The sequence below is a fragment of the Pleurodeles waltl genome, chromosome 2_2 (assembly GCF_031143425.1).
Source record: "Pleurodeles waltl isolate 20211129_DDA chromosome 2_2, aPleWal1.hap1.20221129, whole genome shotgun sequence".
Lineage (NCBI taxonomy): Eukaryota > Metazoa > Chordata > Amphibia > Caudata > Salamandridae > Pleurodeles > Pleurodeles waltl.
The window spans coordinates 809926998-809953178 of NC_090439.1; the positions used below are offsets into that span (position 1 = coordinate 809926998).

Consider the following 26181-nt stretch of genomic DNA (forward strand, 5'->3'; position numbering starts at 1 on the left):
ACGTGGCATCAATATACTATTTCAGTCATCACTTCCAGGGCGGAGCAGTGTCACATGACATCATCTACTGGCGCACGGGGGCTATGCTGAAAAATCTTCCGGATCCAGTCTGGCCTGGGACTATTCTACAGGGGAGGTACCTGCAGCCAGAAAAATCCAACAGAAAGAAGTATGCATGGATATCACAGAATTTGGGGTCAGAGTGGGCACTCTGGAGAGGGCAGTGAAGGGACAATTTGCATAGAGCGAACCCCTGTTGGCGTGCCTGTTAATTCTAAAGAAAGAACATATCATTCTCCAAATGAAGTATGAGGATCTTGAAAAACGCTTTTAGATGGACAATATTCACATCCAAAGAATCCACATACAATACAAAACCTGGAAATTCTGCACTTTGCATCTGCTGAGAGTAAAAAGCATGAGTGTGGATCCTATGTGCTGCCAAAGTGCATTGTAATAGTTTTGAAAAGGTAATGAGGAACACACATGGAAGGTCATTTTGTCTAATAATAGAAGTGGAGGAACACGTCCTAACTGTAGCATCACTGTACAAACCACATAAGCAAGATCCTTCCTGAAAAAAGGCATAATAAATATCCTCATCATGGCTCAGGAGAAAATAATAGATGGTGAGAACTTCAATGCAGTAATGGAAGTGGAGGGGACAGAACTGGTGGCAAAATAGCTGTCAGTGAGTCATTTTCAGAATACTTCAAAAACGAGCTCAATCAGTTGGGATTATTGACTTAATTGACTTCAAGGGCATCCTACAGAAACTGAATACTCACACTGTTTGGTAGCACACCACAAATATGGTAGGTTATACTATATACTGATGGGGAGAGACTGGAGGTGCTCAAGCAAAGATCTGCTACTGTACATTAGCATCTCGAAAAACAGCACAATTATTCTGGTGTTCTCTTGTGCCGGTCTGAAAGGTAGGCGAGAAACCAGGCAAATTAACAACATGCTGTTAAGGGGCAGGGTACTTAAGGAAGATATTAAGGTGGTTGCTAAGCATTTGAGGCCCGATGTCAGGGATATGCCCATCCAAACGTTGTGGAACATGCAAAGGGCAGTCCTAAGATGTATCTTTATACAGCAGCCTACTTTTAAAAAGGGGAAAGAACCGGAATGTCAGCTCTGGGACTTAGAAAGGAAACATAAAATTACACAGTAAATTAAACACTGGAGGACAGTTGGAGTGATAAAAACAATAATTGAGGCTATCGGACACGGAACCAAGATGAAACTTCAATATGTCAGACAAAGCATAAATACTATGTGGGGGTGACAAACCTAGGAAATTCCTAGAGGCATATCTAAGGGCTAACATAGCAAGCATGAGGGTGAAGGTCCTTACTGACAATAATAGGAGGATAATTTATGGATATGAAGACATACAAGAGGCCACAATTTCCATGATCTGGAAGCAAAGGTAAGCAATCCGGCTATGCGGTTTATAATGTCCAATTTCTGTGTTAAACATAGACATAATCCATGCCCCCCCATAAAAGTGGACGCAAATCAGAGATGTTTTAAAAATTCATTTCATTAAGTTTCATTAAGCATTAATTATTGACATATTGGTTTGAACATCATTTAATGTGATATTGTCATCTATGTGAAGTTAGGTATATCAGTATAGCAGTTATACAGTTTTTTCATACAGCACAGCATCACCGAACCTCAGAACCTTGTGGATTACCATAAATAGAGTACACATTATAGCACTGCGTGATTTGGCCATTTTTGCTCATATTGCCAGATCTCTGTGTCTTTAGTGTGCCGCAACGAGCAAGTCGATGCCCTACCCCTCATTGAAACAACTCCTAAGGAGATAGACATTGCAATTATGGTGGTTCAACCATGGTGTAGCCTTTTATTCACATAATTACATAGCATCAGTGAGAGATGATATCCATAGTTAGGCAGACATTATTATCAGTGAGAGATGATATCCATAGTTAGGCAGACATTATTGGTATGAAGGTACAGGACGTAAGTTCAGCAAACAAGCAATATTGTGCAAGCAATACAATAGTTATCTCCACCTTCCATTACAGCGCAACACTTCAGGATGCAAAAAAAAGCCAGAAGGGCCCTTTTCTTCATCCATTGCCCACACCCTCACCCAAGGGAATCTGGGGAATACCTTCGTATCATCCTCCCTGCATCACACAGGATAGGCAATACCCGCAGTTCCATACCTACCATACCAGGGCACTGCATAGAGCACTGGTCCTGCTGGGGTACCTTTTCGCCAGGCAAATCTCCCAAAATGTTCGACTCCAGGCATCCCGTGGTAAGGCAGAAAGGTTCAGGACCACCAGCAGGTCAGCACCCCCTGATGCCCGCCCAGTGCCCACACAAATCAATACCCCTGTAAGGTGTAAGTTCAGTAAATCAGACCAAATGTTTGGGTAGCCCCCTTTCTGCTGCAAGAAATTCCACCTTCCTCCAGGGGTGGGTGGGTGCTAGTGCGGACCTACATGGATGCTGGAGTGGTGAAGGGAAAAAGAGGTTGATCCTTCGCCCGCAAAGTCTTAAAAGTAAGTTCAGTAAATCAGACCAAATTTTTGGGTAGCCCCCCTTTCTGCTGCAAGAAATTCCACCTTCCTCCAGGGGTGGGTGGGTGGTAGTGCGGACCTGCATGAATGCTGGGCGTGGTGAAGGGAAAAAGAGGTTGATCCTTCGCCCACAAAGCCTTAAATCCGGCCATACTGGATGCCTTCCAATGACATCATTGTGAAAACAGACGAGTTACTCACCACCTTGGCTCCTGCCGTGGAGCGACTAATGGCGCCCTACTGCTATTTGCAGGGGGCGCCTTGTCATAGTGCGCTCACAACGTGCAAGTCGCTGCCCCCCTTCACTGAAACAACTTCTAAGGAGATAGAAATTGCAATTATGGTGGTTCAACCATGGCATAGCCTTTTATTCACATAATTACAAGGCATCAGTGAGAGATGATATCCATAGTTAGGCAGACATTACTATCAGTGAGAGATGATAACCATAGTTAGGCAGACATTATTGTTATGAAGGTACAGGACGTAAGATCAGCAAACCAGCAATGTAATATAATAGGTGTCTCCACCTTCCATTACAGCACAACACTTCAGGATGCAAAAAGTGCCAGAAGGCATCCCGAGGTAGGGCAGAAAGATCCCCTCCAGACAGCCATACACAAAGGGTGTTTAGGTGTGACTGATGGGCTATCCATATTCCCATTTTAATCTTTAAAAGTTCATAACTTGACTTCTACTTATTAGATTTTTTTCAGTTTGGTCTTGTTTTACTCATACATGTACATTTGATTTTACTAACCAGGTGTGATTTGTTTTGTGTGGTGTTTACTGTCTGAAGTGTTACACAAGTACTTTACACATTGCCTGTTAAGCTAAGCCTGCTTGTTCTGTGCCAAGCTACCAGAGGGCGAGCACATGTTAATTTATGGTGTGTATCTGAATTACCCTGACTGGGAATGTGGTTCCTGCTTGAACAGGGTGCATAGCACTGCTACCCAGAAACCCAATTTCTAACAAGTTCCAATAAGACAGGACTAGATCCACAGCATGGGGAACTTCTAGAATGGGATAAAGCTATCACTTGCCTCAGAAGATAAAGAAAAGGTATACCAGGCAGAGTGGGGGTCCTCTGCTGGCTCTTTTATGTATGGAATTCAGGGAACTGATGTGTCCTTGATAGCTCAGGATGCTCCACTTGATCCCAAAAGAAATGTATCAAGTTTGCGAAGAGAAACAAAATAGTGGACTGGCAGGTAGAGAGGATCCTAGAAGACCCACCCAATTGGAGGCACATGAATCTTGAGGGGAGGGAGACAAATTGTGGTGGGAGGAGGAATGTTATGTTGTGTTGTGTTGAGTTTTTCTTCTCTTTCCTTTTCCTCGTTCTCCCACTTGAAATAAGACTACTGATGAAAACCTCACTGGCCTCGAGGTGTAAGCGAGAGTACTTGTAAGCATGATATAGCAAAAAAAAAAAATAGGAGTTAAACATAAATGTAGCTTGTTGCACATAAACTGTCACCAGCTGCCAGAGGAACGCCTCCATTGGGAGCCCAAGATGCCCTATGCCCTTTCCAATGCATTAACCGTATGGCCTGTTTCTTTTCTCGCCAAGTGACTCTTCAGATCAGAATGCAATAAGAGTACAATCAATACAATATTCATGCATTTTCATTATTGATATTTACTGCATCCAGTTCTGTAGGTAGGTTTGGTTTGATGACCATATATATATTTCGTTGTTCATAAATGAAAACATATCCATGAATAAAACAACTCCATGATTGTTCAGAATAGCCTTGATGATTTGTGGGGATCTATTTTATGCCAAGAGAGTTGAGCAACCCTGTAGCTTCCTTTATTACCTACAATAAAAGATAAAAGAAATGTTATGCAGCACAACTTTAAAACGAAGGGTAGGCATGGTAATTGCATTCATTCACAAAGACTCTGTGCTGCTGAAGGAGTTTGCTACACTAGTAGACCAGAGTTCCCCTAACTGTGGAGCTCAACCCCCTGGGTGGTCCCGTCCTATACCGATTTTTGGTGGGTCCTGAAAGTCCAAGCCATAAATAAAGATGTCTTTAAATACTGTATTTAACTTGCCACATTTGCTGCACTTCAAAGACAGAGGTCAAATGTCAGGCTGTGTCTTATGCTTGTTTTTTTTAACAAGTGGACTGGTTTTTACAAAGTCCTCTCAATTAGCAGACAGAGAAAGAAAGGTAAAGTGAATTATGTAACAGACTTGATGGGGTGCATGAAGTGAGGAAAGAAAGACTGAGACGTCATGTTTTCGTAACACACAACAAAATGTGAACCCTGTAAAGAACTGTGCTCATTCAGCAGTTAGAAAAACAAAAATGAAGCCCTTTTTTGTGATTCTGAATTGAGATAGCAACACAGATTTTAATCAGATCAGAACAAATCAAGACACTTTACTTGGAGATGCACGAATAATAACTATTCACTGAAACCCAATTTCCACACATTATCATCTGTGTGCAATACAGTTTATCAGCAGAACTTGTACTTGAACTTGCAAATTTAGTAACCATTTCAAAGAAAAATGTGATGCCTGTAAATGGCAGTGCACTACAACAGGCTGCTTTGGTTACTTTTAAAAATCGCCTGCTTCATGCCCATTACAGCTAAGTGGGTCCCGATTCCCGAAATGTTGTGGTACTAAAGAGTGGATTGTGGTTTGAAATTTTTTGAAAGCACTGTACTATACCATGCATGCCAATAGAACCGATTCAGGTGGGAGACTCCAGATTTGTTAAGTCTTAAATGGCTTTATTTCAGCTATCTCCCGTCAGGATTCCATATAGGCAATAGGGAAAATAAATCCCCCCTTTTTTTAAATCTCCCTATTTGGAGTTTGAAAATACAATGCTGGAATGTATGCTAGAGAGTGCATCGAACACGAGTGTACATTAAGGTAACCATAGCTGGTGGTACAGCAACATCCGGAAACTAAACGCCTTTGACCTGATTAGCAGATTTTACACACAAGTCCCGGCGTGCTCCTAGCTTGAAGCGGGGTTCGGTAGAAAAATACTGCCATGCGTTACATTTCAATTTCCAGTGCATTCAGATGGCAATTATTAAAGATAACATATGCAACAGCCACAAGCGATCATTCCATAACTGTTTACCTACATGTTTATCCATTAGAGAATTCTACACAGGGCCGGACTGATTATTCTGGTTGGTGTGCTGAAGGCTGGGAGGCTGATCTGCCCATGACCCAAAGGCTCTGTTCTACTCAAGACCCCCAGCAATGTGTGCTGGTTGAATGCTTTTACCTTGGCCAATTCTGTTTCCAGTCCGGCTGGTGAGAGATAAATACATCAATGGGCGGAGCAAGGACGCGATTTACAGTCTTGGACCAATGGCTGAAAGAGGCTGGATGACAAAAGTAAATTGTTGAAAACGGCGGCCCCAAAGCACACTCTATCTACCTTGGAAGCAATAGGTCTGCTTACCAATTGTGCTTTCAAAACCCTGACCTAACAAGCATTGGCAATGTCAGGCCTCCCTCATTCAGCATTCATACAGATACACTCCAGCACTCCCACAGGATCACTCTGCACTCACACAGAAAGAAACAACTTCACCCTGCAGACACAGACACGACCGTCATGCAATGAAAAGCACAGTTTAAGGAGCTATATGTGTGCACCATGCAGTAGGTATCACCACTATGCTGCATTAGATTGATAAGTGCACACACATGAACAACAGTAATTTTTACACCCACAGGCAGAAAGCTGGAAGGCTGAGTCAGTACACCTGGTCTCCCACGGTTCAGCAGGGTCAGGGCCCAGCAAACTGCTAAGTAGCTGGTACACACACACTTAAAAAGACATGCCAGCAGAAGAGGACAATTTTCCTCCCAATCGCATAACATGAGGTTTTGGAGAGTGTGCTCTACTACACACAAATCGATAAGAGTAGCCTTGAATATTTCTTTTATTTATTGTGTTTTACGAATAACTGAAAAATGTTGTGGTGTACAACTTGATCCTAAACATATATATTTCAGACCTCCAAGTACGCTTTTGGAAACGCTTTTGATAAATAAATGAAATAAAAGTGGTACAGCTTGTTATCACAATTAGCAAACATGATCTGGCACCAAACAAGTGTAGTCACCTAGAGTCTTACATGGAGCAGCATTATAGTCTCTTTACATCAAACACAAGAGTGGGGTTTGTATAAGACACATCTTGACCTCACATATTTCAAACTGCTTTCAAATACAATCATGATGAAAAGAGAAGCAAGGTGAAATGGAATATTTGTCTACTGTAGGAAGTTGGCTCTGTGTATACTATCTCAAAGTGAGAGATAGTGTGCACAGAGTCCAAGGGTTCCCCTTAGAGGTTGATAGTGGCAATAACAGATAATACTAATGCTCTATCTTGTGGTAGTGTGGTCGAGCAGTAGGCTTATCAGAGGGTAGTATTACGCATCTGCTGTACACACACAGGCAAGAAATGGGAACACATACTCAAAGACAACTCCAGGCCAATAGATTTTTATATAGAAAAATATTATTTTCTTAATTTATTTTAGAACCACAAGATTAAGAATTCAAGTAAGTACATACATTGTAAGGTACTTGGCATAGGTAAATATAGAGCTTTGAATCAAAACAGTAATGTACACAGTTTAGCAGAAAATGGCAATAAGCTATTTTAAAAGTGGAAACTATGCAAATTTCAACAGTTCCTGGGGGAGGTAAGTACAAGTTAGTTTAGCAGGTAAGTAAAGCACTTACAAGTTTAGTCTTGGGCCATAGGCAGTCCACCGTTGGGGGATCAAGTCAACCCCAAAGACCTAGCACAGCAACACAGGGCCGGTCAGGAGCAGAGGTCAAAGTGGGGCCCAAATAACATAGGCGCCTATGGAGGCTAGGGGTGCTCCGGTTCCAGTGTGCTAGCAGGTAAGTACCTGCGTCCTCGGGGAGCAGACCGGGGGTTTTGTAGAGCACTGGGGGGAGGGTCCCAAACAGGCACACAAAGTACACCCTCAGTGGCACAGGGGCGGCCGGGTGCAGTGTGCAAACTAGGTGTCGGGTTTTGTATTGGTTTCAAGGGAGAGACCCAGGGGTCACTCTGGAGATAGAGGCAGGGCAAAGGGGGGCTTCACGGGCCAGCCACTGACTGTACAAAGCTGAGGGCCGCCTGCTGGTCACTCCTGTACCGGTAGTTGGTTACTCTCAGGCCTGGGGGCTGCAGGTGCAGTGCTTCTTCCAGGCATCGGGTTCTTTGTTACCGGGCAGTCGCAGTCGGGGAGCCTTTGGATTCTCTCTGCAGACGTCGCCGTTGGCGTGCAGGGAGGTCGTCTCAGGGTGGTCACATCGTGGGAGTCACCTGTATCAGTATTAGTTTCTCTGGACACAGGCCAGGGGCATCGGGTGCCGGGAGTTGGGGACTCACGCTTCAGGAGTGAGATGAGAGTCCCTTTAAAGATGGTTTCTTCTTGTTGCTTTGGACAGAGCCCCTGTCCACAGGAGTTTCTTGGTCTTTTGGGTTGCAGGGCAGTCCTCTGAGTCAGCAGAGGTCGCTGATCCTGCTGGATGTGTCGCTGTTGCAGGTTCTCTGAGCCTGGAGACAGGCCGGTAGGGCTGGGGCCAAAGCAGTTGTCCTCTCTGTCTTCTCTGCGTTTTCAGATAAGCAGTCCTTCTTCTTGTTCAGGTCATCAGAAATCTATTTTCCTGGGTTCAGGGTCGCACCTAAATACTAAATTTAGGGGTGTGTTTAGGGCTGAAGGGCAGTAGCCAATGGCTATTGTCCCTGAGGATGGCTACACCCTCCTTGTGCCTCCTCCCTTTGGGAAGGGGGACACATCCATAATCCTTTTGGGCTAAATCCTCCAAAGCAAGATGGAGGATTTTCTAAGGAAGGGGTCACCTCAGGACACCTTAGGGGCTGTCCTGGCTGGAGGGTGACTCCTCCTTGTTTTTCTCATTATCTCCTCCGGACTTGCCGCCAAAAGTGCGGGGTGTGTCCGGGGGTGGGCATCTCCACTAGCTGGAGTGCCCTAGGGCGTTGTAACACCAGGCTTGAGCCTTTGAGGCTCACTGCTAGGTGTTACAGTTCCTGCAGGGGGAGGTGTGAAGCACCTCCACCCAGGACAGGCTTTGTTCCTGGTCACAGAGTGCACAAAGGCACTCACCTCATGTGGACAGAAACTAGTCTGGAAGTGGCAGACTGGTAGAGACCGGTCAGCCTAGCACTAGTAGTTGGGCTGGCATGCAGGGGGCAGCTCTAAGATGCCCTCTGAGTGCATTTGTCAATAGATCCCACACTGGCATCAGTGTGGATTTATTGTGCTGAGAAGTTTGATACCAAACTTCTCAGTATTCAGTGTAGCCATTATGGAACTGTGGAGTTTGTGTTTGACAAACTCCCAGGCTATATACTCTTTATGGCTACACTGCACTTACAAGGTCTAAGAATTGGCTTAGGCACTGTAGGGGCATAGTGCTCATGCAGCTATGCCTTCACCTGTGGTATAGTGCACTCTGCCTTATGGCTGTAAGGCCTGCTAGAGGGGTGACTTACCTATGCCACAGGCAGTGGGTAGTGGGCATGGCACCCTGAGGGGAGTGCTATGTCGACTTAGTCATTTTCTCCCCACCAGCACACACAAGTTGTGAGGCAGTGTGCATGTGCAAAGTGAGGGGTCCCCAGGTTGGCATAAGACAGGGGTACAATTTACAAGGGACTTATCAGTGTGCCAGGGCTGTGCCAATTGTGGGAACAAAGGTACAGTTTAGGGGAAGAACACTGGTGCCGGGCCTGGTTATCAGGGTCCCAGCACACTTTCAATCATAACTGGCATCAACAAAAGGCAAAAAGTCAGGTGGTAACCATGCCAAGGAAGGCATTTCCTTACAGCAGGGATATGGCATTTGACTCTAGGGGCTCCAGCAGGAGTCCAACTTCCAGAGGAGCCGTCTCCTGCAGCGGCTCGTGTTTTGGAACATATTGACTCAGAGCATGCCGCAGCTGCAAGTACCTGAACCGTTCCGCTCCCGCCATTTCGTATTCCTGCTGCAGGTCCTCAAATGACACAATCACTTGACCCCTCCATATATCTCCCAGGTGATATATCCTCACCAGGGACCATTTATGGAATCCACCCAGGGTCTTCAAATCCTTCAACAAATCACTGCACCAGAGGGGGGTCCGTGCTGTCAGGGTGGAGCCCCAGTCTAGATAATGTGTGGCGTCAAGCCAGGCCTTCACCACCGTCACAGTGTGAGCCGGGAGCGATCGCGTACTCCCTCGAGTATAAAGGGCGGGCTCATATCTCCCCCCAAGCACCCACCTGTCCACCCGGAAAGCAGGATCTTCCAAGCCCGTGAAAGTCCAATTGTTAATGTTAACCAGCTGAGTCTCCCAGTAGAATCGAAGGGGATCCGGAATAGCCAACCCGCCCTCAAACACTCCAACCTTAAGTTTCGCCAGTACCACACGGGAGCAGCCACCGTTCCATAGTAAAAGCCGGATCTCACGGTCTAGACTCCTTAACACTTCCGACAGTATCTCATAGAGAGGGTTCTGAAAAACATACAGGATGCGTGGCAGTGTCATCATTTTGAAGAGTGCAGCTCGGCCCATCAGGGAAAGGAGCAGCGTCCTCCAGTGGGCCACGTCTCCGTGAAATCTATCCAACTGGGTTTGAAGGTTTCCCTTCAAGAAACTCTCCTAATTCCTGGTAACATATATCTCCAGATACTTGAAACCTGCTGTACAGATCGGCACACCACATGCTTGGGGCAAGGCTGGCGGGCCCCAGCCAACGGGAACACCAACGACTTCTCCCAGTTAATCCGGTACTTGGAACAGTCCCCGAAGGTACCAAAAATTTGCATTATTCTATCAATGGATCGCCCAGGCCGCATGACGTATAGCAGGACGTCATCTGCGTATAAAGATATGGGTCCCCCCGTTGCTCCTGAGTCTATGCCCCAGATCAGCGGATCCTGCCGGATCCATGCCGCCAGCAGCTTGAGTGCTAGGGCAAATAGGATGGGAGATAGTGGACATCCCTGCTGGGTGCCCCTGTGAAGGGAAAAGGGCTGCAACAAGGCAGCATTGGCCCTCACCCAGGCCACTGGGTCCCGATATAGCAATCTATTCCATGACAAAAATCTCAGGCCAACTCCGAATCTTTGGAGCACAGTGAAAATATAGGGCCATTCCAAACTATCAAAGGCCATCCGGGCATCTAGGGACAGAAGCGCAGCTTGCTCCCCGCTCTGATCCTCTGTCATATGTAAGACACCGTACAGTCTCTGCAGGCTCAAACGCATGGACCTGGAGGGCATGAAGCCTGATTGGTCTGGATGCACCAGTTTAATGATAATTACGCTCAGCCTAGTTGCCAAGACCTTAGCCAGGATCTTAACCTCTGTATTTAATAGGGAGATGGGCCTATAGGAGGCGCAGCTCTCAGGGGGCTTACCCTTCTTTGGAATCACCACAACCGTCGCAATCCGCTGATCCAGCGGCAGCCGTCCTACATCCCGCGCCTCCTTAAACAGGGCCAACATATGCCTTGTCACTGTACCAACTAGATACTTAAACAATTCTGCCGGTGGCCATTGGGCCCCACCTCCTTCCCCGACTGAAGCCCCCTCAACGCATCCTCGACCTCCTCTGTGATCTCCGCTTCTAGGTCCCCTCTTTCGGACTCCGAAAGCACTGGCAATTGGATATCCCACAGGAGGTCCGAACAGTCCTCCTCTGTCATCTGAGACACCGAGGCGTAAACCTCCTCATAATAGGCGGCAAATGCCTCCACTATGGACTCGCTGGACTCACATGCAGCTCCTCCCTCGGTCTGTATAGCCCTGACCCAGGAGCGCTCCTGGTTGCGCTTATCTACCAGGCTAGCAGTCTGTTTGCTTTGTCCCCAACATCATATAAACGACATTGAGACGCCAGGGCATAAGCCCTGGCCTGTTGCTCAGCCAGAGCACGCAACTCATATCGTTTGAGTCGCAACTGATGCGAGAGCCCCTCTCCCGCCCCCTCCCCTGCCTGAGAGCAGGCTTCTAGAGCTACAATATCATGTTCCATCTTGCAAGTGCTGTTCCTTCCTCCTTCCCCCAATCATGGACCTCACCTGACCCCTTAGGACCATTTTAAAAGCTTCCCAAAGTGTGGATGCAGAGTCTACCGAGCCCAGATTTTCCTCAAAATACTTGGCCAACCCCTGCAGTACCCTGTCAGCAAAGGCTTTGTCTCATAGATACCAAGGATCCAGCAGGAGAGGCTGCAAGTACTTCTGTGAGGAGCCCAGCACTGTGACCCCTACAGAGGAGTGGTCAGATATCCCTCTTGGATAATGTATAGCCTCCTGGAACCTACCCACATGGGCCCCGGCCGTGAACAAATAATCCAATCTCGCATATCCACCATGTAGGGCCGAGAAGAAGGTGAATTGCCTCTGTCCTGGATTATCCTCCGTCCATACATCTACCAGACCAAGGGAGTCTTGAAAGGATCTTAGCGTTTTGGAAACATCCGGTGTCCATGCACGTGTGACTCTATCCAGCCCTGGATCAATCACCACGTTCATGTCCCCTCTCAGAACCAGAAGACCCGCTGGTAAGTCAAGTAACAGCTCACCTATGTCCGCCAAGGCGGGCCCATGAAGTCGTGGCAGGGCTGAGACCACAACATATCGTCCCAGCGCATCCCACCAGGTGCATGTCCGGATGAATGGTATTGATTTTTTAAGAAGAATACCCACACCGCGGGATCCCGTTGTGTATCCGGCAGGAGCAATCAGTTGGTACCCAAATCTGTCTAATGCCCTGTAGTGATTTCCTTTTAGGTGTGTTTCCTGTAGTAGGACAAGGTCGGGCTATGTCTGTGCAAGAACTGGAGGACTATGGTCCGTTTAATGAGACTCCCAAGCCCGTTGACATTCCATGCCATGACCCTAAGGGAGCGAGTTCTCAAGCCTGCCATTTAGGGGGTCATTCTGACCCCGGCGGTCTTAGACCGCAAGGGCCAGGGTCGGCGGGAGCACCGCCGACAGGCCGGCGGTGCCCCGCAGGGCATTCTGACCGCGGCGGTAAAGCCGCGGTCAGACCGGCAACACTGGCGGTCTCCCGCCAGTGTACCGCCGCCCATTGGAATCCTCCAAGGCGGCGCAGCTAGCGGCGCCGCCGAGGGGATTCCGACCCCCCCTACCGCCATCCAGTTCCCGGCGGTCCGCCCGCCGGGAACCGGATGGCGGTAGGGGGGGGGGGTCGCGGGGCCCCTGGGGGCCCCTGCAGTGCCCATGCCACTGGCATGGGCACTGCAGGGGCCCCCGTAAGAGGGCCCCTACAAGTATTTCACTGTCTGCTTGGCAGACAGTGAAATACGCGACGGGTGCAACAGCACCCGTTGCACCTTCCCACTCCGCCGGCTCGATTACGAGCCGGCATCCTCGTGGGAAGGGAGTTTTTCCCTGGGCTGGCGGGCGGTCTTTTGGCGACCGCCCGCCAGCCCAGGGAAAAACTTAGAATACCCTCTGCGGTCTTTCGACCGCGGAGCGGTATTTCGGAGGGGGATGTCTGGCGGGCGGCCTCCGCCGCCCGCCAGACTTAGAATGACCCCCTTAGTGTTTTCCAACCCTGCAGAAGTGCGTATATCCTCTCCATCCCAATCAACATCTCTTGGTGTCGTGATGCAATGCAATGGCTCAACCATGAACTGCAAAATAACATCCCCCTACGAAAACTCCCCTCACCCTGCATAGCAGGCTCTGAACTGCCCACCGCCCCAAACTGCAGAGCGTCTGTCGCCCAAAACATGGAAACTCTTGTGTGGGTGGACCATCGCCACCAAGCATGGCCTCTACCATGTAGTGTGTCTATAGTCAATTCAATGCAATCCCCTGATGCACCATATTGTGCATCATCTGTTGCATCACCTGCCAAAATCAAAGAGGCGTCAGCCAAGTCACCTACACCTCCAGTACTATGGTGCTGGCACGTCTGTCGGGCCTTCCTGTTGCCCCGTCTGGGAGGCCATCTTCTTCCTGCTTGTGGGCCCCTCTTCTCCTTCCAAAGATCTGGATGGCCCGCGGCTTTCGAACCCTCGAGCCACTCCCAGGCCTCTTGTGGCGCGTCGAAGTGCCAGGTCTTACTGTTCGCAATGACCCTCAGCCGCGCCAGGAGGAGCATCATGTTCTTGAGTTCACGGTCCCTCAGAGCTATCGTGACTTCCAAGAAACTCTGCCGCTGTAGTTGGACCTGTAGTATGAAATCAGGGAGGAAACGAACAGTGGCATTCTCGTATTGTAGGTCTCCCTTGGAGCGAGCGGCCTGGAGGATAGCATCCCGATCTCTGAAATTACAGATGTGTGCAATGATGGTCCTCGGGGGAGCCCCCGGACGCGGAGGCGGGACAGGAGCCCTGTGAGCCCGCTCCACCATGAAGAACGATGACAGTCTCTTAGGGCACAAGTGGTCAGTGATCAGAGTTTCCACAAAGAGTTCGACACTTGGGCCCTCGCATCCCTCCGGTACTCCTACTACCCTGATATTGTTCCTCCGCGCCCGCCCCTCCTGGTCCTCCAGGAACGTCGCCATGCACTCATGTTCCATTGTGAAGAACCCCACCTGCTCCTCCAGTGTCTTGGACTTAGACTGCAGACGGGCTATTTCTGTTTCCGCTGTTGAGACCTTGTTGTAGACTTTTTGAAGGTCGGCCAGGAGAAGGCCCCCATCCAGGGATCCTTTCAGGTCATGAATCTCTGCCATAATCTCACTCCGAAGGGTTCGAGCGGGGGTCCTGTTCCGTCCCCCGGCCGCGCATCCCTCCATCGCCTCCCGTGACCCCAGGATCTCCCAGCCGTTGACACCGCATAGTTGTCCATCTTGTTGGTCAGCTACATAAGCCGGCTTTTCGTCCTCACCACTGGGGCCCTGCCAGGCCACAGGTCCAGCGCTCTTCACAGTCCAGGCAGGGGCAGCCGGTCACACCACCCCTCACCAAGAAATCTTGCTGTTGGCACAGCGATCCAGCCCAGGCACGTTCTCCTCCTCATGCTGCAAGTGCCGTTTCACGAAAGTGCTGAATGTGGGGGGTGGGGGACTGACCGACGTCCGATCCAGGTTCCCACTCTCCGTCCCCCCTCGCCAACCTCCAGACCCCAATCTCAGGAGGCCACTCTCCCACCGGTCGTCCGGCCTGTTCCTCCTATCACCTGTTGGTCCGGCCCACGCCGATCATAGGCCCCGCAAGTCCCCTGCCACCACATCACAGTCCTCAAGCCAGGTGGGGGGCAGCAATGCACTGCCACCAGACCTTCTGGTCCCCATGGCCACTCAGACCCATCTCCAGGGGCCTCAGCCGAGCGCCCCGTCTATTGGCACTGCGACCTGTCAGTGCTTGGCCCAGTCCAGCCGCCCACTGCCTCCGGCCCTCGCCGGCACCCGACCAAGCAGCGCTTTCACCGCTGTACCTCAACACCGTTGGGACCAACTTCCAGGGGCCCTGGCCAGCCACCCCCTTCCTTCATCACCGTGGCCGGTCGGCCGTAGGCCCACTCCGGCCGCGTTCACCCCACGGCCTCCAGGCCCTCGCAGATTTTTCAATCGCAGTGCTCCCAGCACCATCTGGTTCCTGGACCCACTGCTCCTCTGCCTCCAGTGCCGTTAGGACTCACTTCCCGGGGCCCCAGCCGGTCCCCCGTCTCCAATCTTCACGCCCGGGCTGTATTAGGCCCACCCTGGCCGCATGTCATCTCCCGGCCTCCAGGCCCTCGCGGGTACAATCAGACTCCGCGCTCCCAGCCTGGTTCCCGGACTCGCTGCACTTCCCCATCCAGCACCCTCAGGCATATATTCCGCTCAGATGATGCGGATTAAAAACAGGATATTTGGGAGATTTGGTTTGCAGTGGCGCAGAGCTCTGCTACATGTCGGCCATCTTAGCCGGTGCCTGGCTACGCCCCCAAAACGTGAAACCTTATGACAACCCATAGCAAACGCACCACACATCAAAAAGGGCATATGATTGCATCACCTCTCTCAAAGCTGCTCAGCGTTTTTCATATGTGCCATGGCCAATGAATCCGAGGTGGTATCAATTCCTGGTACCAAATGCTAATTAAAGTCTCTGCAAATAACAAAAGGGGCACAGTTCAACTAATAAAAAAATAAAAAATGAGGGGTCATTGTTACTGGGTGCATACACCCAGAAAAACTCAATTGGACATAATCCTTTGCTATATCAGCAATGACCCATCTGCTGACTTTATCAGTTTTAGACCTATAAAGCTTGATACTTAGCAAATAGGGCCACCCCGCTTAGAACCTTCCTTGCCTGAAGCAGTCCACGTATTATACCCCCGGATATTCAAATGTTTAGACTTCATAGTAGATAAATAAGTCTCTTGGAGGCAGAGCAGGTGAGGTTTGAGAAGAAGGAGTTCCTTCTCCACATGCCGTCACTTAGCGACCATTCTTATGCCATTAGTATTCCATCTAAATTCATGCAAAGCCCAGCTAAGACTGCCACTACCATACACCATTAGTGCACATTATAGACACCATATTCTGAATTACACTGTGCATATCAATCCTATTTGATACTTTTTCGTTTTTTAGGTCGAGCCTAGGCAGCGCGAATGCGCTGTCTGGAAGACCTGTTGTTCTGGATAAAGGGCTTTTGCTCCCGCCTGCTACTTACCATAGGTTATCTGAAGCGTCACTCTTCCGTGCTGCCTCTTAACAGGTTTGCAAAGCCAATACCTCACTTCCGTTCTTGGCAGAGGCACACCAGCCAAGTACAGTGTCCTCACACATTCAATTGTTTATCTGTACTTTTCAGGAATTCATTTTTTAATTGCTTTCTGTCTTGGCTAATTGTCCATTTTCATTTGCACAGCTGCTCCTCCTGCCATTTTAATTTGCACAGCTGCTCTTCTTGTCTTTGGAATTTCTGCATAGAACACCATGTGTTCTTTATTATATGTGCTTACGAAGTGAGCACAACTACAGCGGTGAAGGGGCTGGTATATAAAGTCTTTGGGCCAGATGTAGGAAAAAAGCAAATTGCGACTTGCAATTTGCGAGTCCATGCGACTCGCAAATTGCAAGTCGCAATTTGCTATGCAGAAAGGTGTCTCAGACACCTTCTGCAACTCGCAATGGGGTCGCAAAGACCCCATTGCGAGTATGGGCACTCACGGGGATGGTGGCCTGCTGGAGACAGCAGACCACCATGTCCGTGACTGCTTTTTAATAAAGCAGTTTTTTTTTTCCTATCTGCAGCCTGTTTTCCTTAAAGGAAAACGAGCTGCACTTAGAAAAAAAAAACGAAACCATTTGTTTCGGTATTTTTCAGAGCAGGCAGTGGTCCATAGGACCACTACCTGCTCTGAAAAATTGTTTTTGTGATCATTCACAAAGGGGAAGGGGTCCCATGGGGACCCCTTCTCGTTTGTGAATGGGTTACCATCCACTTCAAGTGGATGGTAACTGCTATTTCATTTGCGACCGCTTTCGCGGTCGCAAATGAAATTGCATTGCATTGCGAGTCGCAAATAGGAAGGGAACACCCCTTCCTATTTGCGAGTCGGAAATGCATTTTGCGAGTCGGATCCGACTCGCAAAATGCATTTCTGCATACCGGTGAGGCTTTTGCTCTTCGCAAACGGCGTTTTTCGCCATTTGCGACTCGCAAACGCCTTTTTACATCTGGCCCTTAATTCCTTAACATTTTAAAATGAGGGTGCTTATTTAAAGTGAAGTTTTCAACTGTGAGTTCACCAATAGCTACTGTGCTGTGTGTAATGTTCGGTCACTAGTGAATTGTTTATAAGAAAAAGCCTTAGGACCAACATTACTTTTCACTCTATTGAAAATGCGGACATCATGGATATGCAAATATTGTCGATGACGTCACATCAACGTGCTCCAGTTCGTACTGAAAGGGAAATGCCTACAATCCTATGACCTAGAGATAGGACTGTGACGGAGGTGCAGGTCAGAGCACTTCGAAATGGCAGCCATTTCAGAAAGGCGATGGTTGTGTGAAACAAGCACAGGAACATAGGGCTGAACAATGGAAGAATTACTAATAAGGGGCTGCACAGTATTGGTTTTGAAGTAGTCGGATTTATGGTTCTGCGAGTGTAATTTACTACAAGGCACAGGTTGTTCATTTTAATGGGTTAGTTTATCAGTTTCCTTTGGCAATATTGTAGAATGTGCTGTGCTTTCGTCATTTTTATTAGTGCCTTTTAGATTGTCAAACTAGCCTCATGCCATCAGCCCACACTGGAACGATCGGAAATATGGGGGTTATTCTAACTTTGGAGGAGTGTTAATCCGTCCCAAAAGTGACGGTAAAGTGCCGGATATACCACCAGCCGTATTACGAGTTCCATAGGATATAATAGACTCGTAATACGGCTGGTGGTAAATCCGTCACTTTTCCGTCACTTTTGGGACGGATTAACACCTCCTCCAAAGTTAGAATAACCCCCTAAGTGCCGCCTAGATGTATTTCTTACGGGATTGCTTCAAGAAACCATAAGAGATGGAATTCATTTCCCCGTCAGTACACCTCCAAGGGGACGGGAAGTCAGAAAGGAGGCGCTTTTCACTAGCTTCAGATGATGCGTGGATGCAGCAGCCCGGGAAGGATAAAGTCCCTATGGGCATGAGCCTCGCCCCTTCCTGTCTGGTAAACATTGGCACTAGTGCATCTTTTTCTCATGCTTGTCCGTGTTCAGCAGGACATTGTACGGCAATGTCCTCCGAAGATGCTGTCCTGGGCTGTAAAGTACTTCTTGCGAGGACAGATACGCCGATAAGAGAATGCTAAATATGCCATTACGGGAGAAGGCACTTTGAGCAGATTGGAAAAAGTAAGCAGGCTGAACTGCGGTTTATAAATTGCAAAAACCATCATTTTTCCTGCTTGTATGTTGCAATGCTTGTTGACTACAGAACAATCTGCTGCGCTATCCAATCTCATCTCCAAGTTCTCTGGTCCTTCTCTCGTAAGCAGCGAAATGACCGCAGTTTCTTAATTATTTCTGTGAACGGCATCACATAAGAGAGAGGTGTAGACAACCGTCTGGAGCCACGATTTCTGACAGCAATGCAGCGCTTGACATTTAAGGTACATTTTCCACGCTTTTCAGAATCTAAAATCTGTTCTGCTGGAAGGGATAATTGTCTGCCTCTAGGCCTTATTGTAACTAGCTATCGTCCATTATGTGAAAATTCCAGCTTGCCTGGGTTGGCATAGACAAAAAAACTTAGAAACGTTTGGGTCCATTGAGGTTGCAATTTATGTGTCTTTTTATTCAGTGAATGAAAATGGCTGTATTAATTATTAAAACAGATTGGAGTAGTTAACAACAGCACAATTACATGGGTATTATGTAGACACCTGAAGGGTGGCAAGTTCATAGCATTTTTGAAATGCTATATGTGCAGGAATATTTCGGTTGAATCCTAGCATCTTTATCCAAATACAGACTTATTTGAGCAATAGATTGGCATAACTGAGTAGGACCCTGGCATAGTTAGCAGTAATAATTGAGCAAACTGAAGGCACATTCAGCACAGTACCCAGGCATATTTGAGCACTGTTCCTCTGACATCCAACAATGCTCCTAGCACACATCAGCATAATGATAATTTTAAGTTTAACCCAACACTAAATAAAACAAGGCATATTTAAGAAGAAGAGCTGTGTCGTGCTTGGTATTCTATTGGAATTAGAATGGCAAATTATATTAGGATGCTAAATGGCAACATTTTCATTTTTTGCTGCACCTAGAGGAAGAAGGTAAATGGAAGTGCTTTAGTTATATGCAGGGCCACTGGAATTATATGGTAACAAAAGACGAAATTAGGAGGCAGGGTTGACCAGTTTATGTGGCAAGAAGTGTCCAGTTATGAATTTACAATGCCAATTGCTCTAACTCAAGCAAATGCAAGACCTATTGCATTGCAAATGCTTGTCCTTTTTGCTACAACCCAAACCAGCACCACAAAAACAAACACTGCAATCCCATCACCAGCATCCACCAAGCAAAACAGCCCCCTCCCATCCCCTCCTCACCCCCCAGTCAACCTCCCCACCCACAGCCGGGGCATGGCCAGGCAAGATGTGCTCCGTTACAGCTCCCACTCTGCAGCCCAACATCCTACAGCATTCTGGGTTCTATGTGTCTGTGCCCCACTGAAAAGTGAATAATACTCCATCAACACAATGGTGCAGACAGATTTGAGTCGTAAAATCGCCTCGGCAACGGTGTTGGGGCAGAGATTCACAGGACTAACGGCCTGGATGTCACTGCGGCCTGGGAGTGCTGGCAGAGCGTGCTGGTGAGAGTGGAGCTCTCCTGCCTCTGGCGAGGGTCCTAGATGGGCTGAGGTAGGAGATCTCCTCTGCCCCCGCCACCTCGAGTGCTTCCCTAATGGCTCGGCAGTGGCAGTTGCATAGTGGAGAGTGCGGCTAAAAGATTCCAGGAGTTGGCCATCCCCTCTCAACATGGCAGCCGTCAACTGAAGTGGCTGCCTGAAGCAGAGTGAATCTAGAAGGCCTGGGCTGGTCCCATGCCCCGGCCATAACTGGGGGCCGAAGGAGAGTTGCTTCCGACCTGGGAGCTTAGGAGCGTGGTGACACCTGTAGCCAGCCACGGTGAGTGACTTGAGTGGAACGATGGGTGGTGTGGGGGAGATCGATTGGCGGGCCTGCGGCAGCTGTCCCTAAGGTCCCCCGTGCCCCTTCCAGAGGACTGCAGCGGAAGAGGAAGAAATGTACACAGAGCGGGGGATGTCTGTAGGAGGCAGGCTCCAGTAGGAGAGGCACCCTGTATTGAGTCTAGGCAATCCTTAGTGATAGTGATAGGTTCTAGATAACAAAAGCTCTCGAAGAGTAGCTGTGGAGAGCAGCTAAGGCTTACCCAGGCGGCTGTAAAGCGGTTGCAAATGCCACACAGGTCAGTAAGTAATATACACACAGGAAAGAAACACACCAGTGTTAGATAAATATGCTATATTTATTGTAGAACTAACTTTGGTATATCCCCTAACTTGATATACAAACATTCAAAAATATACTTAGCAACAGGTAAGTAAAGGCATAAAATAACATGGGTCCATATGGGGGGCCAAACCACACGACACAAGTGGTGGGGGAGTTTCTGTTATGCCTGGGAGCCGCTACCTGCGACTCTCATTGAAGCACAAGACAGGACTGAGTGGAGCCCTTGCCATACTAGGCACTGTATGACAATGGAGCCATAGCTTTATAGGAGATTGGGTGCCAGGTGCCAAAGGCCTCAGGCTCATTACCAAACCTGAGTGCTGCGTTGCTGTGGGTGGCATAGCCTCCCCTCTCTGCCGCTTGATACCTGTGAGATTCTATCACCACCTTGGGTAAGGAAAAAGCTGGTAAACCTACCCAAACTAGCATAGTTGAGCAATACACTATTAAGGAACAGCAGGAGTCGATATAGCGGGAGGGGCCTCCCGCTGCAGATGAAGCCCCAGCCAGAGCTACAACTGAAATCGTTGCGGACATTCTGGGCACCGGGTTGCACTGGAGTCAAAAATAGATGCCATAGCAATTGACGTCAATCACCTCCAATTGGACCTGCGGAAAGTTTCTGAAAGGGTGACAAATGCAGAAAATGATGCTGCAGTCCTAAAATGAGAAGTCATTACAAGCTACTGAAACAGAATTAAAGGGCTATGTATCGCAGACTGAGGAGCGCGTGGAATACTCGGAGGGGTGCTCCCACCACCACAGTATTCGCTTGGTTTGCTTACTAGAACGTGGAGAGGAGCTCTCGGCCAAACAGTTTTTGGAGGAATAGATAGTCAACACACTGCGACCGAAGGGCCTCTCCAAATTCTTTTCAATAGAATGTGCCCATCAGGCATTGGTGACTCCTCTGCGCAGGTGTCGCCCCACGCGTGTTGATAGCGCACCAGTTTCACTTCAAAGACAGAGATGTTATACTTCAGCATGCGAGAGGACACCCACCGCTCACTTCAAAGACCAACAAATCCTCATATTTCCTGATTATACATGCCAAGTGCAGGAACTGTGGAAAAACTTTATGCCTGTGAAAAAACTGTAGAGAGAGCACCACATACGATTCAGCCTTATCTTTCCAGCCAAGCTCAGAATCCAACATGATGGTAAAGTAGTCTTCCATGATACTCCACAGGTGGCGGTGGACTGGTACGAGTGCCTGGGGTTGTGAAATTTGGGACAGCCACGGGACTGGCAAGAGACAGTGGGGCCTGGAGGACACCGGTCTACAAGGAAAAAAGGGAGATCTTCCAGCTGTGATGACACCCCGGTTGGGGAAGGAATTGGGCGCATCCTGGTACGTCCAGATGGAACACTGCAAGAAAAATAATTAAATGTGCCCCTACAGAACTCCTTTACTCCACTGCAGGAGCTCCCAGACGCTTTAAGTGATAGCACTGACGCGAGTGGACTGCCTAGCTGATTAACTTGGTTGGTGAGATTACTCCATAATGGTGGAGGGTGGGAGGATTGCTCCATGGTACCATTATTTGCATAGACCTCAGATTAGTATGGGGGGGGATCGTGGGCGTCCCTGATTTGCTACCCACTCCAGGTCTAAACTGATACTATTACGAGCCACTGATTATTATGGCTTCACAGACGGGAGATGCCACGGCGCAGGCCCCTCAAGGGTTGCTGGGTCCCCTTTGGGGCACGGCGATTCGGGGAGGACCTGGGATCTGGGCCAGTAACTACAAATGCTATAGTTCCATTGCACTAAGTATTACATTGCTGTGTTAATTTTGTTTTGCTAAGCTAGAGGTAGAGGAAGGTTCAGGGTGGGTGATTGGGGCAGGATTTGGGGCTCGGGAATTGTACATGTTTTTGTTTTGGGGTTGCCTCCTGCCACTTTTTTTTGTATTATCTTTCTTAAGGTTCATAGGATCAAGACATGACATCTATAACATTTTTACAGTAGGATGTGGTCAGCAATGGCACTACAGCAACAACTCGCCATTGATACGAATAACTCACTTCCTCCCATCTCCCCAGCTGCAGATTAGTCAACATAAGTGTATTTTCAATATATACAGGTAATCTATCTGGAGGCAGTTGGCAGAGGTATGTAGTACATCTAGTACATCCCATAAGCCCAGTATTATCCAATCAGATTGCATCCTCACTGCATAGGATTCCTTCAGAGAAGGCAACATGTTGGGTCCTTCACCTATATATAGATTCATCCAGACATGTAGTCTCTTTTTAAAGGCTAGTCCCCATCAGCCATTGAAGTCTCCTCACCAGCCCGTAAATCTGACAGAATCTGCACCCAGGAAGCCAAATCATCCCTAAGGCATTAATTGTGTCTCACATGTTTCATCCTCACCTCTTCTGCCTCTGCCCATTCTGACATGTCGTGCAACCACTTAGCGTAGCTTGGGGATTGAGGTCCCAGCCATCTAATAGCAATTCGTTGTTTCGCCAATAGCAAGCCCAATAGCAAAAATCTACAACTACGTTTCGTAGCAGATGGGGCAGGAAGTAATCCCAGTAGCATCCCCCATGGGGCACACGGGACCTCCCAGCCAGTTGCCTCATTTAAACTAGACACAACCTCCCTCCAATAAGGGGTCAACGAGGAGCAACATCGCACACACCATAAGATCAAAATCTGCATTTGAGGTTCCACACCTAGAACATTGATCAGTGCGTATAGGATAAACAGCATGAAGGGTCTTGGGTGTTAAATATGCTTGGTGCACACAATTATACTGTATAAGTTTAAAATCAGCATTAGAGCTCACAGTATGCAACCCCATATGGATCTTTTCCCAGTCTTTTGCAGTGAGTGCTTCACCAAACAGCTCCTCCTATCTCCGCTATGCAACCAGGGCTTTCTTAGGCAGGTCACCCCGCAGCACACAGTATATCTGCAGTATTAATCTCTCTCCTCCTGTGACTGCAAGGAGAACTGTCAATGTCTGCGAGGACACCAGTTCTGTTAGAAAAAAGGGCCTCCATTCCCCACGGAAGCCTTGCCACTGGAAGTGCCTCAGGGCTCAATACAGAGAGGGCACCAAATGGTAACAAGTGTGGCTTACAAGCATTCTCAAAGAGGCCTGACACCTCCCCGAAGTCCCTTAAAACCCGAAGGAGCCAGGTAGTAATTCCACGGGGTCATGTGTTGTCTCTCCCACTAATATCACCCAGGGCCGCAGTGTACGCCACAGTAAAGCAGCCATTGGCTCCATGGCCAGGGTGAAGAGCAGGGGCGAGAGTGGACATCCCCGCCAGGATCCCTGGTGTGACTGGAAAGACGAAAACACCATACCACCTGTTCTCACTCTTGCAGTTGGGTGTGCTATAGTAATTTTACCCAGGCTATAAATTTGTGTCCCAACCCTACCTTTCCCAGAACACACCACAGGTGTTCCCATGTGACAGATATCTGATTGATATCTAGAAATGCCAAAACGTAAGAAGCATCAGACAGATGCGGGGCATGGATCACGTGTGACAGTCGGCAAAGATTATACATGTAGCATCTCTGTGTGATAAATCCACATTGATCTTCATGGACGAGGGACTGGAGGCACAGTAGTAGACGCGCAGCCAGCAAGCCGCTCAATATTTTAACATCCACATTAAGGAGCAAGAGTGGGCTGTATGAGAAGGCCTCAACCGGGTCTTTGACTGTCTTTGGTACCAGCACTTTGAGGGCCTCACGCATGGATGCTGGAAGGTGTCCCCGCTGGAACGCCTCCTGATACACCTTGAAAAGTTTCTCTGCTACATCAGCATATTTATGATAACATTCTTCAGGGAGGCCTTCACCTCTGGGGTCTTAGCAGGTTTTTGCAGCTGTATCATTGCCAGCAGTTCCTCTTTTGTGATAAGCACCTCAAGAGTAGCCCATTCCTCTACTCCCATTTGCTGGAGATCTATCTTTTCCAGGAAGGCCACCCAGTGGTCAACCAGTCCCCCGTCACCACTGGCGTAAGCAGTACTAAGATAGGCATGGAATACCCTGTTGATCGCCAGCTGGGTATTAACCGAGTTTCCACTTCGGTCTTGCACTGCCAGCACTACTTTATAGGATTCTTGTTGGTGCACAAGTCGTGCCAATTTAGCCCGTTTTGTCCCCCTCTGCATGTAATCTCTGACGGTATGCTTTGTACGTGTATTTCTCCAGTCTGCGCCAGCAGTCCAATAGGCCCTCACAGGCACCCTGCCAGTCCTTAATCTTTTGCGGACTAAGGATAACTCCCTCTCCATCACAAGTATTTGGGATTCCCACGAGCGAGATCCCGTTGCAGATGCCGTCAGAACCATAAGTGGCCTTAAGGCAAATCCCTCTAATCCAAACTTTCATTGCATCCTAAGCGTGTGTTCTACAGCTCAAGCTTCCCCCATTCTCTTGGAAGTACTCAGATAGTTCCTCACGGACAGTGGCTTCAAACGGTGGGTCAGACAGCGCCTCAGACGCCACAGCAGGACAGTCGGGCAAACCTGCCTCTCCATATGGATACCAGGAGAGGGGAATGATACGATAAATAGTGTGCCAAATAGGAAATTTCTCTCACCTGTTGTGTCAGTCCAGTCGACACAAGACAATAGTCCAAACGACTATGGGGGTCATTACAACCCTGGCGGTCTTTGACCGCCAGGGCTGTTTTGGAGGAAGCACTGCCAACAGGCTGGCAGTGCTTCCAGGGGCATTACGACCACAGCGGAAGCACCGCGGTCGCACCGCCGGGACCAGCGGTTTCCCACCACATCGGTCCCAGAGGTTTAAATCCCCCAGGGCAGCAATGCTTGCAGCGCTGCCCAGGGGATTACGAGTCCCCCTCCCGCCAGCCTTTTCATGGCGGTAAGAACCGCCATAAAAAGGCTGTACGAAAGTGGAGTCGTGGGGCCCCTGGGAGCCCCTGCACTGCCCATGCCACTGGCATGAGCAGTGCAGGGGCCCCCTGCCACGGCCCCATGGAGCTTTTCACTGTCTGCTATGCAAACAGAGAAAAGCGCGTGCACCCGTCGCACAGCCACAACACCGCCGGCTCCATTTGGAGCCAGCTCCCGTGTTGCGGCCGAGATCCCCGCTGAGCCGGCGGGCAGAAAGCAGGTTTCCGCCGGCCGGCCCAGCAGGGATCTCATAATGGACCCCGGGGGAGTGCGGCTGCATAGGGGCCGCCCGCCAAGGTTGTAATGAGGACCTTTGTGTCTCCATCACAGGGGTATAGGAGAACACTCCTGAGGTTGGATGTTGTTCCCTCCAAATATTTAGTAGCCTAAGGCCTTGTATTATGTCTGTGAGTTGTGTAATTATGAATGGTTTCGTATGGACGCACTGCGGCTCACACACTAGCACTCTATCAAGCATGCAAATACAATCACCAACTAATAGCACATCCGCAGAGAGAGAGCGTGAAGCTGGTGCCATCACCCCAGTGAAAAAGACCCCATCATCATTATTGTGAGTGTAAACATTTATGATTTGTGCCCATATAGGTCTCCCCCCAAAGATAACAAAATGGCCATCTGGGTCCACCACATGTCCTTTACGATGGAAAGGCACACTAGGGGCTACCCACATCCTGTCCCCCCCGAGCAAAGCC

The 26181-nt window shown here is 48.7% G+C and overlaps 1 protein-coding gene across 2 annotated transcripts in view; it reads right to left on the reverse strand.

Moving 5' to 3' along the window:
• Positions 1 to 1536: 1536 nt before the first annotated feature.
• The window catches only part of LOC138282643 (regulator of microtubule dynamics protein 1-like), a 528856-nt gene continuing 504211 nt past the window's right edge, over positions 1537 to 26181 (reverse strand). Inside the window, exon 10 of one of the 2 annotated variants that reach the window (XM_069220437.1) lies at positions 1537 to 4396. In XM_069220437.1, coding sequence (XP_069076538.1) covers positions 4349 to 4396 — 48 coding nt within the window. In that variant the 3' untranslated portion in view covers positions 1537 to 4348. The remainder of the gene's footprint in view (positions 4397 to 26181) is intronic. The other variant, XM_069220438.1, reaches the window with a different exon arrangement.